The following is a 16,967-nucleotide window of genomic DNA, read 5'->3' on the forward strand; positions in this document are numbered from 1 at the left end:
TGAACACACTTGCCTTCATTGCTCAGACCACTGAGCATAGGAGTTGGGACTTTATGTTGAGGTTGTACACGAGATTGGTGAGTCCATTTTTGGAGTGCTGGGGGTAGTTCTGGTTGTCCTGCTGTAGGAAGGACAGTATTAAATTGGAAAGGGTTCAGAAACGATTTACCTGTATGTTGCTGAGAATGGAGGATGAAAAGGATTTGACTTTTTCCACTGGAATGTTGGACATTGCAGCATGATCTTAGAAGTTTATAAAATCATGAGGGGCATAGACAAGGTGAATAGCAAAGGTCTTTTCCCTCGGGTAGATGATTTCAAAACTAGGGTGCATATTTTAAGGAGAAGGGAGAAAGATTTAAAAGGGACCTGACAGACAACTTTTTCACACAGAAGGTGGTTCGTATGTGAAACGAACTGCTTGGGGAAGTGGTGGATTCAGGTACAGTTACAACATTTAAGAGACACCTGGATAGGTACATGAATAGGAAAGGTTGAGAGAGCCAAGGGCCAAACGCAGGCACGTGGGATTAGTTCAGTTTGGGAAACTTGGTCAGCATGGATGAGTTGGACCAAAGAGTCTGTTTCTGTACTGAATGAATATGACTCTAACACTATCTAAACACTCTCAGCTACCCACTTAACTACAGTCAACATTCCTTTCACTAGCTTTTGTTCCATAATTCCTTCTCAATGTTACAACTTGTCTTCACTAAACTCATCATGATCATGAAAGTTCTTGTTCTTTTCTCTTAATCCCTTCTTACTATATGATCAATTTCTTCTCAAGTTCTTAATTTCCAATATTTCCAGTTTTTAAACCATCATGTATTCATTTATGGGTCAGAGCATTGAGTGTAGGAGTTGGGAGGTCATGTTGCATCTGTATAGGACGTTGGTCAGGCCACTTTTGGAACGCTCCGTGCAATTCTGATCTCCCTTCTATCAGAAGGATATTGTGAAACTTGAAAGGGTTCAGAAAAGATTTACAAGAATGTTGCCAAGGTTGGTGGATTTCAGCCATGGGGAGAGGCTGAATATACTGGGGCTATTTTCCGTGGAGCATCGGGCACTGAGGGGTGACCTGATAGAGGTTTATAAGAACATGAGGGAATGGATAAATAGACAAGGCCTTTTCCCTGGGGTGGGGAGTTCAGAACTAGAAGGCTAGGTTTAGGGTGAGAGGGGAAAGATATAAAAGAGACCTAAGGGGCAATATCTTCATACAGAGGGTGGTGCATGTATGAAATGAGATGAAAAAACTGCAGATGCTGGAATCCAAAATAGACAGGCAGGAGGTTAGAAGAACACAGCAGGCCAGGCACCATCAGGAAGTGGATAAGTCGACGTTTCGGGTGTAAGCTTTCTTCAGGACTGGGCCCAGTGCAGAAAAATGGGATTTGATTCGATTCGATAGGTACTTGATAACTTGCTCAGACATGAGCAAGTCATCAAGCACCTATCTAATCAAATCTCATTTTTCTGCACTTGGCTCATAGCATTATATGTTAAGGCATTTCAAGTTCTCATCTAAGTACTGCTTAAATTAATTGAAGGCTGTGCTATTACCACTCTTTTAAACACTAAGATAAGTTTCTGAATGAAACATTTTTCCTCATATTACCTTTAAACTCTTAAAACTGTACCTCCCAGTTAATGACTCAACTAATAACGGGAAAATTTCAAACTATCTTGGCTTACATATGCCCCTCATAACATTGTACACCTCAATCAGATTACTTGTCAGTCTTGTCAGCTCTGAGGAAAACAACTCCAGGCTATCTAGTCTTTCCTCATAGTTGAATTGTTCCAGCACAGGCAACATCCTGGTGAGTCTCCTCGCATGAGAGAGGATGTCAATCACATCTTATAATGTGGCAGCCAGAATTGCACACAGCAGTCAAGTTGCGGCTGAACAAACATTAAATACAGTTCCATCATAACCTCTTGTGCTCTTGCATTTAATGCCTCGACTAATAAAAGGTAAATATCCCATATGTCCCTTTCACGACCTTCTCTACCTGTCCTGCTACCTTCAAGAATCTATTGGCATTAACATCAAGATCCCTCTGATCCTCTGTACTCCTTAGGACCAATGTGTGTTTCCTTGCCTTGTCAGTTGTCCTAAAATGCATCATCTCTCACTTTTCACAATTAAATTCCTCTGATCAATTCATCTGACCAGTCCACCTATACCATCCTTTAATCAAAGACTTCATCCTCACTATTAATTTATCACACCATTAATTTTAGTGTCACTGCAAACTTACTGATTGTAACTCAGACATGCATGTCTAAATCATTAATGTAAATTTCAAACAAGTGATCTAGCACCAAATGCTGTGACATAGGATTCCAATTACAAAAATACTCTGATCATCATTCTCTGCCTCCTGCAATTAACCCAATTTTGGATCCAATGGGGTCTTAGCACTCTGCCATCTGAGACCTTATCAAACACCTTACTGAGTTCCATGTAGACTACATCAACTACTGTACCTTTATTTACAAACCTAATCACCACCTCAAAAAGTTCAATCAAATTGGCTGGACATAACCTCCATAATAAAACCATGTTAAGGATCCTTGATTGATCCTGGTATCACCAAATGAAGATTAATTTTATCTCTCATTTTTTTCCTAATACTTTCCCTACCACTGACTTACAGGCCCACAGTTTCCTGATTTATCACTACCATCCTTCTTGAATAGTCGTCCATTAGCTGTTGTCCAGTCTTCTGGCACCATTATGTGGCCAGAGAGGCTTTGACAATTCATGTCATTAATGTTACTCTGATAAAAATAACAACCATGCATTATTGAGCAGAGGTCACTGCTCCTCTTAATCCTTCTCAAAATTAATGAGCACTCCGTCCAACACCCGAACTCTAGCCACTGACAATTGTCTTTGCCAGAATACCTTAGTCCTGCTCTCCAGTGAAATTTACAGCTTATTCAAAAATGACACTACTGCTCATGATATTGAATAAATAATACTGGTGTTATAAAGACAAAAGCAGATACATTTTTAAACTTATGTAAACCTATTAAATGCCAGCTCACGTCAAGCCTGACAGTGCAGAACATAATATTTTAGGCCCATGTTGTGATCCTGTTCACAAATCCAGTGCAGCATCAATATAACCTCTACTAGTTTATTTTTATCTCCCCATTGCTGCAAAGATTCACCTGCGTGCCTTTGATTACCTCTGGAGAATTAATTTCCACAAACGTCTCTACCCTTTAAAGCTGCAACTTCTTCAGATTGAATCGAGGTGCAGGCTGTGATTTTATAATAAGCCCGACCTTCCCCATGCCCTGAAGAAAAATTTCAAGATGTTTCCCTTATTTATAAATGCTTCAACTCAGTCTTATGCCCAAGTCACTCGGAGCGACTGAAGCCTCACTAGTCGGAACCAGCGCTGCCGCAAAACTTATCTCGATTCACCTCTTCACTGAAAGAATTTAATAATGCAACCGCTCCCCACACTTACCAGTAGTAAAATATTCAACCGCTTGCTGCAGTGGCTCCACATCATCGCTCGCCGGTCTCGGCCGGATCTTCACGTTCCCGCTCACTCGGGCTGCCATCTCCGCGCCACCGGTCAAACAAAACGACGGAATATTCAAACCAGCGCGCGCGCGCACCCCCGCCAACCGTTGGCGCCTGCGCACTACTCTGAAGCAGGAAACGGAGGGAAGAGGGACAAGTTCTGAGTTTGCGCACAGAGGCCAAGGGCAATCGCCAAAACAACACCACGTTTACGGAGCACACAGAGATTGGTTCGGGGTAATGAGAGGGGCGGAAATTGACGGTAGGCGAACATATATAAAGGAGGCCGGTTAGGTTTTTGACTGTGGAGGATGTCGGTACGAAATATGTTCTTTTTAAAGATCGCTGGCGAGAAATATCAGGTGCCGATGAGGGTTTTTGGTAGGTCATATTAGCTACTGTAAGGATAAAGAAACAGATTGGTTGGGGGTGTCATAGGGTAAAAAATGAGGTTTGCAGATGCTGGAGATCACAGTTGAAAATGTGTTGCTGGTTAAAGCACAGCAGGTCAGGCAGCATCCAAGGAGCAGGAAATTCGGCATATGCCCGAAACGTCGAATTTCCTATTCCTTGGATGCTGCCTGGCCTGCTGTGCTTTAACCAGCAACACATTTTTCAACAGGGGGTGTCATAAGTTCGAGAATGGTGGTAATATGAAACTTTAATTGACCTAATTAAAAGATAAAGTTGTCACAGTCTTCTTACCAGACTAACATTATATCCTGGAAAAGCAATAGCGTAAAGGAGAGGGAGAGAAATAACAATAGGTTCTGAAGTGTTTAAAATAACTTTCTTGAACAGTGCCGAAAAGGGATATAATGCTGGATTTGAATCCGAATAATGAAGTCGTAGTTCAAATATCATATTGTGTTGAGAGAACAACTGTTTCCGACTTAAGTAACTAAAGAAGGGCCAGTTTAATTGGGCTGGGAGTAAATTTTAGGATCAAAGGATTAACAAGTAAAATTAATTGAACGATGACTGTTTGTTTGATTATATGATTTGGAGATGCCAGTGTTGGACTGGGGTGTACAAAGTTAAAAATCTCTCAATGCCAGGTTATACTCCCAACAGGTTTAATTGGAAGCACACTAGCTTTTGGAGTGTCTCTCCTTCATCAGGTGGTAGTGGAGGGCTCAATCCTAACAGAATTTATAGCAAAACTTTAGTGTGATGTAACTGAAATTATACTTTGAAAAATTGATTGTCTGTTAAGGCTTTCATCTGTTAGAATACTGTGATAGTTTCACTTTCATGTGTAAATCACCAAACTTTTTTAAAGTTGCATTCTTGGGTCAGCTGTTAACAATGGTGATGTCTAGATAATATGTTGAAGGTGTTAGCCCCCCGTGTTCTGTCTATGCCATGATGTTTAGATTGATTCTAATCTTAAAAAGTGAGATCATGGAGTTTTACATGAATTCATGCAGTTTTTGAGCAAAGTACAGTGTAACCCTGCAACTACAAATTCACCCCACAAAATGTGTGCATGTGGGTCTTTGTCGGTGTGTGTCTGGGTTGGGGGTTGTGAGAAAGTGTGTGTAGTGAGTGCAGAGCATCTTAAGTCTAAGGGTGTGTGGGTGTCTGTATAGGAGTGTGTGTGGTGTATAGTGCAATGGTGGTCACCTGTAATGTGACATGAACCCAAGGCTCCAGTTGAGGCCCTCCCTATGGATACCCATAGGGAGGGCCTCAACTGGAACCTTGGGTTCATGTCACATTACAGGTGACCACCATTGCACTATACACCACACACACTCCCAGGCACTCCTATACACATGGACAGACACACACATTTTTGTTATACATTCTGTTAGGATTGAGCCCTCCACTCCCACCTGGTGAAGGAGCAATGCTCTGAAAGCTAGTGTGCTTCCAATTAAACCTGTTGGACTGTAACCTGGTATTGTGATTTTTTTAAAAACTTTATTTGATTACAGTACACTCTCACAAGGTAACTGACATTTGCAGACTCCAAAACCTTTTCAGTGGGCTATTTAAGCCATGCATTGGTAGTGCAGGTCAATGTACAGTTACCGGAGGGGTAATTCTGAAATCCCAGGTTTCTGCTTCTTGCTGCAGTTGTACTACTTCTGCAAAGAATAAGAAATGGCTTGTATGAATTATGTAGAGATGCTGGTGTTGGATTGGGGTGAGCAAAATTTTAAAAATCTCAACACCAGATTATAGTTCAATAGGTTTATTTGAAAATACAAGGTTTTGAAGTGCTGCTCCTTTGTCAGGTAGCTACTGGAGTAGAATCATAGGGTACAGAATTGACAGCAAAAGATCAGAGTCTCATACAACTGATGTGCGATTAGATTAGATTACTGTTAAGTCTTTCATCTTTTAGAATGGGTTGCAGGTTTTGATTCATTAATACGTAAATCCCAGTACTACTTTCAAGTCATTCCTGAGAAAACTTAAGGTTTTATTTTAGAAAGTGGTATCTCAGCTCAGACAATGCATTGAAGTGTTAAAAGTTAAAAATCACAACACCAGGTTATAATCCAATAGGTTTAATTGGAAGCACACTAGCTTTTGGAGTGTCACTCCTTCATCAGGTGGTAGTGTAGTGGTAGTGACTACCACCTGATGAAGGAGCGATGCTCTGAAAGCTAGTGTGCTTCCAATTAAACTGTTGAACTATAACCTGGTGTTGTGATTTTTAACACTGGCATCTCCAAATCATGATTCAAGAGTGGAATATATACAGGCTAACTTCACACTTTAATCAGTTTGGTTTTATTTCTGAAGTAGGAATTTCTAAAATATCACACAGGCAGTCAATCTAAGTTTGTTTTTTGAACAAAATAAAATGTATCTGCAAATACACACAGTCGATGGGGTGAATTTGTATGGGGGAGTGAGGTGAGGAGAGAGATGAAGTATATGGTTCACCAGCAGCCAAAGGAGGATCCATCGTCATTCAGTGTAGAATGGATTATTGCAAGGAAGTGTACCAACAACTGAACAGCCAGAAACACTGCAGGCAGCTACTAACCAGTCTGACCAAAGAACGCACTTGTGAACTAAACAGATTGATGAAGACTTGATCTAGTCCTGCAGGGATCCTGACATAGTGACATCCCATATACTTCTCAAGTACTGGACTTCTACCTTCCAAAGATAGACAAAGTGAGCACACCTGGACATACCATTATGTCAGGCAACTGAACCCAGTGTGAGAACCTCTCTGGCTATCTTGAAGCCCATTGTACAGAGGGCCCTCAGCTTCTGTCATGACACTACAAATTTCTTACAGAAACTCAACACCCATGAACTAGTTAATCCCAAAACATTCCTAGTCACAATGGAAGTTTCAGCACTCTACACCTGCATTCCCCATGATGACAACATTGCTGCAACAACCTCAGCACTCAATACCAACCACTTACAATCTCTGAGCACCATCCTACATTATCTGCTTCATCCTTGACCACACCGTTTTCCCCTTTTGACAACCAGTTCTTCATACAGACAGAATGGCCAATGGGACCAAACTTGTACCCCAATATGCCAACATTTTCATGCACAAGGTCGAACAAGACTTCTTTGCTGCAGAGGACCTTCAACCAATGTTATACAGCAATGATTCTCTTCCTCTGGGCTCATGGCGAGGAGTCACTGAAACAACTACAGTGATATCAACAAGTTTCATCCCACCATCAGACTTACCATGGATTACTCTTTAGTATCTGTCTCATTATTGGATATGCGCATCTCCAAGGATGGGCACCTCAGTACCTCACTCAACTGCAAACCCATGGATAACCTCACAATGCTGCACTTCTCAAGCTTCCACCCTAAACATATTAAAACTGACAACCCCTACACATACACAGAATCTACTCTGATGAGGAGGAACATGATGGATACACTCAAGAATGAGATACAATGCTCAACTCATTGATTGCCAGTTCTGACATGCCACAGTGAGAAACTAATGACGACCTCAGGAGACAGACACTGCATATGATCGATAGGGTACCCTTTGTCTAGTATTTCCTGGGAGTGGAGAAACTCCGCTATGTTCTTCGCAGCCTGCAATACACTATCAATGAAGATGAGCACCTCACCAAGACTTTGTCTATGCATCCACTTCTTGCCTTTTTAAATAAGTACCAAACCTTAAACAGACAATTGTTTGCAGCAAACTGCCAAGCCTTTGGGACAACATAGACCACAACACCATACAACCCTGTCATGACAGCCACTGCAAGACATGTCAAAGTTTGACATGGATACCACCATTATATGGGTGAGGACACCACTCTCCATATACAGTGCAGGTACTTATGACTTGGCCCACATTGTCTATCTCAAGTGCTGCAGACAAGGATGCCCTGAGGCATGGTACATTGGCGAGACCAAGCAGACTCTACGACAACGGATGAATGGACACCGTGCAACAATCGGCAGACAAGGATATTCCTCCCAGTTGGGAACTCTTCAGCAGTCAGGGACGCTTGGCCTCAGATCTTTGGATGACCATTCTCTAAGGTGGACTTCGGCATACGCAACAACGCAGAGTGGCCAGATAGCCAAGTTCGGTACCCATGAGGATGGGCTTAACCGGAAACTTAGGTTTACGTCATACTACAGGTGACCCCAATACACTATACACTCTCACACATACATACAATCTTACATACACTCTCTCACTCATGCAGACCCTCTCTCAGACACACACGCCCACACTCTCATCCATGTGCACACCCTGTCACAGGCATCTATTCCATCACACTCATTTTTTTTCTCTCACTCACTCTCTCTCTCATGCACACATACACATCTGAGGTGAATTTGTATTTGCAGCTACATTCTATTTTGTTCAAAAAGCACACCATCTGTAGGCAGTCAATCCATGTGACATTTTATGAATTCCTACTAGTCTATCTTGTTTCTTTCTCCATAAGATATCAGAGCAGAGTTAGGCCATTCAACCCATCAAGTCTGCTCTACCATTTGATCATTGCTGATATGTTTCTCAATCCTGTTCTCCTGCCTTTTCTATTTCTGTCTTAAATACACTTAATAGGTTGATGTCTACAGCCTTCTGTGACAGATTAATCATACTCTGGCTGAAAAATGGCTCCTCATCTCAGCTCTAAGAGGTCATCTCTTCACTTTGTCCAGGCCCCTCAGTATTCTGTTAAGTTTCAGTAAAGTTCCCCCTCATCCTCCTGAACTCTATTGAGTAAAGACCCAGCATCCTCAACTGCTTCTCACATGACAAATCCTTCATTCCCAGGATCTGTTCTCTGGAACCCCTCCAAGGTCAGCACATGCTTCATTGTTTTATGGCTAACAGAGCTAGACTTTGTTATAATTGCTGTAAATTCGATAGAACAAAATTCTGTAAATACTCAGGCCAACAGCAAATATGGAGCAATGATCTGGATGAAGGAACTGAGGTCATTATTGTTCAGTTTGCAGATGACACAAGTATAAGTGGAGGGACAGGTATTAGAAGGACTTGGACAGGTGAGGAGAGTATGCAAAGAAGTGACAGATAAAACACAATATGAGGTTTGGTAGTGTTGGGATCCATTATTAAAGTTAGGTTGTGTTAAGAAACTTTATTGTTAGGTAGTGCTCACGTAAGGTAGTATTAGCAAGTCTGGAAATTGTTAGCTAAACTAGGCAGCAGTAGACCATTATGTTACACTAGGAGCAGACTGAAAAGCTGATGGCATAGCCTGAAGAGGCCCCAGGGAGGGTGAAAAGATAACAGGACATTGGAACCGTGTTAAAATGCACGTAGCTCAAACTGAGGTAACAGAATGTTATCAGCTCGGGACCAATGCCATACCAGTATACCGCATCTTACCAAATAAGGATGTAGCATTGAGATGCAAGGGGCTAAAAGAGCTAGACAAAGAGAAATATAGTTAGAAGGCGCCTTCTCCAGTGAGCTGAAAACCTCACTGTATTTGTGTACGGCTCTCTCTCATTAAAACAGCTTATATTTTGAATCAGATCCAGTGTTTCTCTCCTTCAAACGAACACGGGGACGGTAGCCCGTCTTCACAGATTGGTGACCCCGAACGTGTGGAGGGAGTGGAGACATGCCTGTTGGCAGGGATTGAGAGGTCGCCGAACGGCCGGTCACTTCTAATCAGGCTCGGAGGCGCCTTTTTCAAAAAAGATCTCCAGTACGGATTTGAATACGCTAAATTCTTATTTTGCTCGGCGTCTCACAACTCTTTGCCAACCGAAATTGTGGGCTTGGCAGCCCGAGAGAGAGTCGGACCGTTTATTTATGAAGAAAAGTCCCCTAGGTGAAGGGTCAACCCGGCCGCGCGGTTTCTGAAAGTCCTAGGGGTGGTGAGTATTATTGTTTTGAAGAGAAAAAGTCCTCTAGGTGGGCACTGAAAGTCCTAGAGGTGGGTAGTGTGTTGAAGAGAAAAAGTCCTCTAGGTGGGCACTGAAAGTCCTAGAGGTGGGTAGTGTGATTGTTAGGGGTAAAACGTATAATCCCCCGCGCTAGACGATCTCGGGTTAAGCGTAGGCTTCCCTCCTGCACTAATGACTGGGGAGTAAAGTATATACTTCCCTTGACCAGAGGACTGCGATGATCGGGACAGGCTTTGTCAGGAGTCGAGGTGGTGCATTCGTGCGCCCGACACCCAGGAGTGCAGTGATGGAGAGAGAGACAAAAACAGAGGACCGGGGACAGAGACAGACACAGAGTTACGGACAGAGCGACTGTGTGTGTGTGTGTGTGTGTGTGTGTGTGACTTTGTTTATGAGAAAGATAGAGTCTCTGGGTGTGTAAACGTCTGTATGTGTGTATAAGTATTTCTGTGTTTGTAAAAGTTTGTGAGAGCAGAAGAGTTTGTGTGTGGAAGTCTGTGGGAGAAGTTTGCATTGTTGCCCTAGAGAGAGAGAGAGACAGTGCGAGACACTAACAAAGGGCTGCTCGACCAGCAGACATTTTAACACTTTGTGTTCTGGCTTAAATTCATCTGCTTGTTAGTGAATGAATGTTTGAGCGTTATCACCTAGAACTTGAGTCCCTGGACCTTTTTTTGAATGTGATTTTTTATGAATGCTTAACATGATTTTTTTTCAGGTAGGAGATTTTATTGAGATTGAGTGGAGATGGGAAAGATTAGTTGGTAACTGATATTGATATAACTGATATAATAATCTGAGTGGGTCTGTGGAATTAAGAAATTGTGTGTCATATCCCAAGGAGAGAGAGAATGCGAATGCTGCTGAGCACTAGCAGACCGTGTCTGTAAGAGAGATAGATAGAGAGAGAAGGGCAGCACGTTTGAAGTAAACATTTCGGGAGTACAGCCTGCAAAGACTTTAACCCTTCGTGAACTGATTCAGATGCATCTGTTTGTTTGGTGATTATTTTCTTGGTTTTGTTTCTAGAGCCTGAGTTCCAGGACTGCTGTTTAAAGTGATTTCTTTTTATGTGAGCTTAACATGATTTTTTAAGGCTAATAACTTCTGTTCTTTTATGAGTCATGACTCCCTAACTACTTTTCTTACTAACCTCTTTTATTTTTACATAAAAGCAATATATGAAGGACATTCGAAGTTTCGTTCGACAGTGGGTAGTTGTAAAAAACGAAAGTTTCCATGGTTATTATCTGTGACCTTGGATTCGACCAATGTGCATGCGTTAGAAGTTTTTAACTTGAATTGACAAATTGTTGTAAGACAGCTCTGATTATTTTTATGACCTAAAGTATTGTAATTGAGAAATGATTAGTCAGGAGTACATAAGAAAACTAATTTTGGATCTAAATTAGGGTACTAAATCTGGACGATTACAGTGGATTTCAAAATTGGGAACTGTATGCATTTTACATTTTAAATATTAAACACTGAATAAATGGACGTAAATATATAAATATGTTTACAAGTTAGGAACAGGCCTTAAAGTTAGTCAAGCATGAATTGATAAATTGGTGTTTGAGCATATGGGAAGATAGGAACAATGGAAAATTTCTTAAAAGAAAGAAACAGGGAAGAACATAACGACTTGTCCCCTTCGGGAAATGTTGATAGGGGACAAGGAGATTGGGTTTGTGTGTGACCCCCTCACCAGTGGGGAGGTCAGAACATTTAAAGGGAAATGACGGTCCTGGTTGAGAATCCGATAGGATTGTCAGAACAAATTAATTTATTTTTGAGGCCCAGTCTGTATTTGTGGGCTGAGTTAATGTCTATTTTGAATATACTAATTACTGCGGGAGAAAGGAGACTTATATGGGGATGCTGGATAGGGAAAGATACGGAAGATAGAAGGGTGAAGTGGGATAAATCCATTAAATGAATTGTTAGGAGGGGCACAGAAAGTGTTTGTAAAGAGAGAAAGGGCGAGTGACAGGAGCAGAAAGCGTAAATGATGGTAGCTGCGATTGATGAGGTAATTAGGAGAAGAATGCAGCCAAAAGTGAGCAACCGGAGCAGCGAGTGATAGCATGTAGGGCAGAGAAGAAAGGGGATAGGGAGAGACATGGAGGAGCATTTGATAGAGAGTTTGAGCGACAGGGGCAGAGACGAAGGTCTCCACAGGCAGGATGCCATTATTGTGGAATAATAGGGCATTTTGGGCAGGAGTGTCCTGATCTATAAAGGGAAGAAAGAGCCATTCCGCTTATGATTTTGATAACGACAGGGAGGGGAACAACAACTGGCATCATTTCTGAGCAGTCAGGGGTTAAAAAACCCAGTCATAGATTGGCTGAATAGCACATTCGGTAGATGGGGAACTGTGCTGGGACAGCTGGCCCTTGGTTTATGCATCTCTGTTGCTATCTTTATTACCTGTGGTTGTTGTTGTATACCATGTATCAGGACGCTTGTGACACGAACGATTGACCATGCCCTGACGGGAAAGGATAACCCCCCACCCGCATACCAGGCAGCGGTGCTGGAGGAGCCTGTGATGGGGGCACCCCAAGGAAAGATTACGGGATCGGTATCAGAGGGAATGGAGGAGATATGCCTGAGAGAGAAGCGCGGGACAACTTATGATTTTACTTTATAACTGTATCTCTCATTTCTAATCCTTCCCATTTAGGGCCTCAGAATGTGAGGGCTGAGGTGCAGAGACCCCCTAGTTGTGTATTTTTTTTCTTTCCCGTTCAAATTGACTACAGGTAAATTTGTGCTTTTATGCTGCAGTTTGAGATTGTGAAGTGCTATATGCCTCGAGACTCAAGAGACTATTGTTCACTCAAGAGATTCCTAGCCATCATCTGGTATTCCTAAATGGCTTCGATTGGTCTCGATGGCCACTGTTCACAATGATAAGCCAGTTACCACTGCCCGTGTCCGTACTTGACAGCTGTAAAATGGATGTGGGTTTTTATTGGTCAAGTGAAGGCGACTGGTTAGCCAATGACGGGTAAGATTCCTCGAGCGAGGGACAACCTAAGACAGGCACAGTCGTGCATTGACCTTCAGAATAATGCCCTGTGGTCATGTGGTTTTAACAGATGCCTGGCTTTTGTATCCGTGTAGGGAATCTAGTCAAGTTTCTGGCTTGCAAAGCAGCTTGATATAAGGAAAATCGTGGACCCAGCAGTTTGACATTGTATTCACTGTATTTTTGACAAAAGAAAATGCCAGTTTTGTGGCATCTTCCAGAACCGACTTAACAACAAACCTTTGGGAAGGAAGGAGAGCTCATTGAATCCTATTACAAAAAAGATTTGACACTATGTCAGTAGTTTGAAAATTTATTTTAAGATGTCATGGTATAATATGACCGATTTTACTGGGAGGTTGTACAATTGGGTGTTCTTTGGACAGCAGACCTTCATTCTGCAGGCGTCCTAACTCATCCACTTTGTGTTTTCCTCTGGTTCTCTTCGCTTTTGTTATCATACTCAGTAATCGTTTTGTTGGTTTTGAGATGGCTTTTTGTAGATGTTTACGACTTTTGAGTACTTATGTCTGTTATGTATTATTTCACTGCTTCTCGTGCCTTAACGATTGTATGCGAACTGGAGAGGCGCCTAGAGTAGGGATTTTTTGCAACGCGGATTGCTTTGTGAGGTTGTATGCTGCTTAGGGACTCCTATCCCCTATAACTATGTCTCCCTAGAGTCAGATAAGCCAGGTTTAGCTAATTGGTCGGTCTTGCAAAGGAGCGACGGAGGGGCGCTCACCGACCGTCCGGGTCCTGACTGCTGCGCACGAACTGCTGTATTTTGTGTGGCCTCTTTCGAGGCCAAGGGAGGGAGTGTTGGGATCCATTATTAAAGTTAGGTTGTGTTAAGAAACTTTATTGTTAGGTAGTGCTCACGTAAGGTAGTATTAGCAAGTCTGGAAATTGTTAGCTAAACTAGGCAGCAGTAGACCATTATGTTACACTAGGAGCAGACTGAAAAGCTGATGGCATAGCCTGAAGAGGCCCCAGGGAGGGTGAAAAGATAACAGGACATTGGAACCGTGTTAAAATGCACGTAGCTCAAACTGAGGTAACAGAATGTTATCAGCTCGGGACCAATGCCATACCAGTATACCGCATCTTACCAAATAAGGATGTAGCATTGAGATGCAAGGGGCTAAAAGAGCTAGACAAAGAGAAATATTGTTAGAAGGCGCCTTCTCCAGTGAGCTGAAAACCTCACTGTATTTGTGTACGGCTCTCTCTCATTAAAACAGCTTATATTTTGAATCAGATCCAGTGTTTCTCTCCTTCAAACGAACACGGGGACGGTAGCCCGTCTTAACAGTAGGAAGAGCAGAGACACTATTTTCCAAATGAGGAAAGACTTAAGAAATCTTGAGGCATAAAGTGCCTTAGGAGTCCTACTCTGGATTCTGTTGAGGTTAACAAGCAGGTTCAGTTGACAGTTAAGAAAAAGGCAAATGCCATGTTAGCATTCATTTCAAGAGCAGGAATGGATAATGTACATTCCTCTGTATTTGTAAATGGCCTGAGATCAGAATATTGTTCAAGTTGCCCAAGTAGATGGATGACATAAATTTAGATAATAATGCTGCTAACCAATGTGCAATAGTGCACAGGGACCTGGAAGGGATGGTTCCAGACAGCAGATGAAGTACAAACTTGTGATAATAGTGAGATACCACAAAATTGTCAAGTACATGTCAAACAATCATGCACTTTGGATAACATTGCAGATTAAAGGATCCAATATTTTTGTGGATAGTTCTGTTTGACCATCAAAAACATATTCTCAGTCCAGGAGGCAAATAAAATATTCCCTTGCATATAAAAAGAGTCTAACTTGTGTCAAAAGATAAAGCAATGAAGCTACATCAGTCTTGATGAGATCCCATCTATTGTACCATGTTCAGTTTGATCAGAAGTCAAAAGATCAGCCTCTGCACTCTGGAAAGAATAAAGTTGCATTTACTCTGTGCTTTTCACAGCCTCAAAATATCCTCAAGCATTTCACAGCCATTTATTTACTACTGCGTGATGCTTGTTTCATGAACAAATCTGACAGTATATCAACTCATAAAAATAATCCTAAAGACCATTGGAGTAAATGACTAATTAGCTTGATCTTTTCACTTTTCATAGCTTTTACCCTTAAATACAGCACAAGATTATAACCCTTCACAAATTAATGCTGCTGCACACTGGCAACTACATTAAATGCCTTCATTTATATTTTACATTAGACCAGTATAGCTGCAGATTTTTACCTTCATCCAGCCATATCTTGCTGTCATGCAACACCATATAATAAAAACTCATAGTAACATCACATCCAAAAGATTTTTTTAAAAAATAGTTTTAACATAAATAAGTGAAACTAATATTGGTGGATTTAAGTAACCTTATTCCATTTAAACCATTACAGATAGTAGCTTTGTTTTTAATATTATGATTCATATAATCAACTGTTTAGTTTCCCCAGCTGCCCAGGTGGGATTTAACTACCTTCTCCAGATTATTGAACCATTCCTCTGCATCATCAATTTAATATGTCATTGTTTCTGGTATTCAGAAAAACAACCTTGGATTCCCCAATTAACTTTTTTTATGACCTGAAGTTTAGATGCAAAATCGTGTTTTTAATTACTTTCAAAATTGAAAATAAGGAAGAGGAGCATGAGTCCTCTTTGGAGTATTGGCCCAATTTTTCCAATCAAAGTTGGAAATGCAATTTCCAACCCTGTCAGACAAAATACACTTGAATAGTTCTGCCTTCACATTTCCTGAACAGGAAAATCCTGTTACAAAATAGTTCAGACCAATCCAGGAATACGCAGCCAGGAGCAGAGGCAATTAATGTGGAAATCGCAGCCCTTTTTTTCAGAAATTCTTCAGTTTAAATGTTGTGAGAAGATTTGACAGTAAGGTGCTAAATGAATGAGAGGAGTATATAGTGCTAAATGTTGAGGGATAGCGGAGATGCTGGGTCCAGCAAGGTGGTTATTGGTTCGGGAGAGGACTGGAGTATAACAGGTCTTATACGGACAAAGGCAAGTCATTGGTGAGTTGTGCAGCTAGTTGCCCAGGAATTTGAGTTTTTAATCCTTAATTAAACTTGAGTCGAGACCTTACAAACTCTCCACATCTGTTTCAGAGTGTTTGAAATGTCAGGTAATTGCTTCAAGGAATTTCACTTTCTTAGACAATTCTTGTCAAATCAGCTGAGTCATATTTCTACATCCTCCTGGAACGCAACTCCAATCTACCCTGTAGAAATGACTATCTGGCTTTTGGAATTTCAGGGCCATTAAAAATTCCAGCCCAATAATTTAAGTTAGAGTTGACTCTGTCGTAAAAAAAGACAGCCCGTGGTTGTTACTCTTCCACCTTTTTCCTTGCAAAGATCCTTGTTACCCATTACTCGCCTGTTCAAACTTTGGTAACAGGCATGTGTGCAAGATTTTATAATGAATACAAATACTTCAACTAACCTTATAAATGCATAAATTCATTCATTATTTCCATGATTTGGATTTTATTCACAGGTTTCAAATTACTGCTTTAGACTTCTTTAGTTAGCTCAGATTTCTGTTTCTCAGTTTCAGATGTTCACTTTCTCAGTTGAGTAATTCTTCACTACTTTGTGGTTCTGATCTGATCTGGAAAATGATGTATGTATTGAATACATGCTGAGGTGTGCTTGTTTGCTTCCTTAACAGATTATAACCATTGGGTCTAAATACTGCAGTAAAATAAGCAAGGTGCGGGATTAGGGTAAAGCAATTATCATACACATCTTTTCACTGCCAGTGTGGTCATTATCAAGTAATGAAAATAGAATTGTAATTAGGCAAGTTTCACCCTCAATAATGATCATGTTTCTCCACCACCTTTCCCTCTTCTTTCACTGTTGAAGCACAACAACTCCAGAAGATATTTCAAAATTCCTGTAGACAATTAAGTACCCACAGATAACTTGAGTTATCCCAATCTTATGGACAGGGTAAAAGGAGACTTGGATCCCTT

General features: G+C 41.3%; 1 protein-coding gene and 1 long non-coding RNA gene across 3 annotated transcripts in view; one reads left to right on the plus strand and one right to left on the minus strand.

The window, feature by feature from the left end:
* Positions 1-3,608, minus strand: part of cenpi (centromere protein I) — a 121,418-nt gene extending 117,810 nt beyond the window's left edge. For both annotated transcript variants that reach the window (XM_060832743.1, XM_060832742.1), the window contains exon 1: positions 3,495-3,608. In XM_060832743.1, the coding sequence (XP_060688726.1) occupies positions 3,495-3,539 (45 nt within the window). In that variant the 5' untranslated portion in view covers positions 3,540-3,608. The remainder of the gene's footprint in view (positions 1-3,494) is intronic.
* Positions 3,609-3,725: 117 nt separating this feature from the next.
* On the plus strand, positions 3,726-14,212 carry LOC132820520 (uncharacterized). Its single transcript, XR_009645200.1, has 2 exons — positions 3,726-3,815; positions 12,377-14,212. It is a non-coding gene; the product is annotated as an uncharacterized LOC132820520 (long non-coding RNA).
* Positions 14,213-16,967: the final 2,755 nt, after the last annotated feature.

This window comes from Hemiscyllium ocellatum, chromosome 11, assembly GCF_020745735.1.
Source record: "Hemiscyllium ocellatum isolate sHemOce1 chromosome 11, sHemOce1.pat.X.cur, whole genome shotgun sequence".
NCBI classification, from domain to species: domain Eukaryota; kingdom Metazoa; phylum Chordata; class Chondrichthyes; order Orectolobiformes; family Hemiscylliidae; genus Hemiscyllium; species Hemiscyllium ocellatum.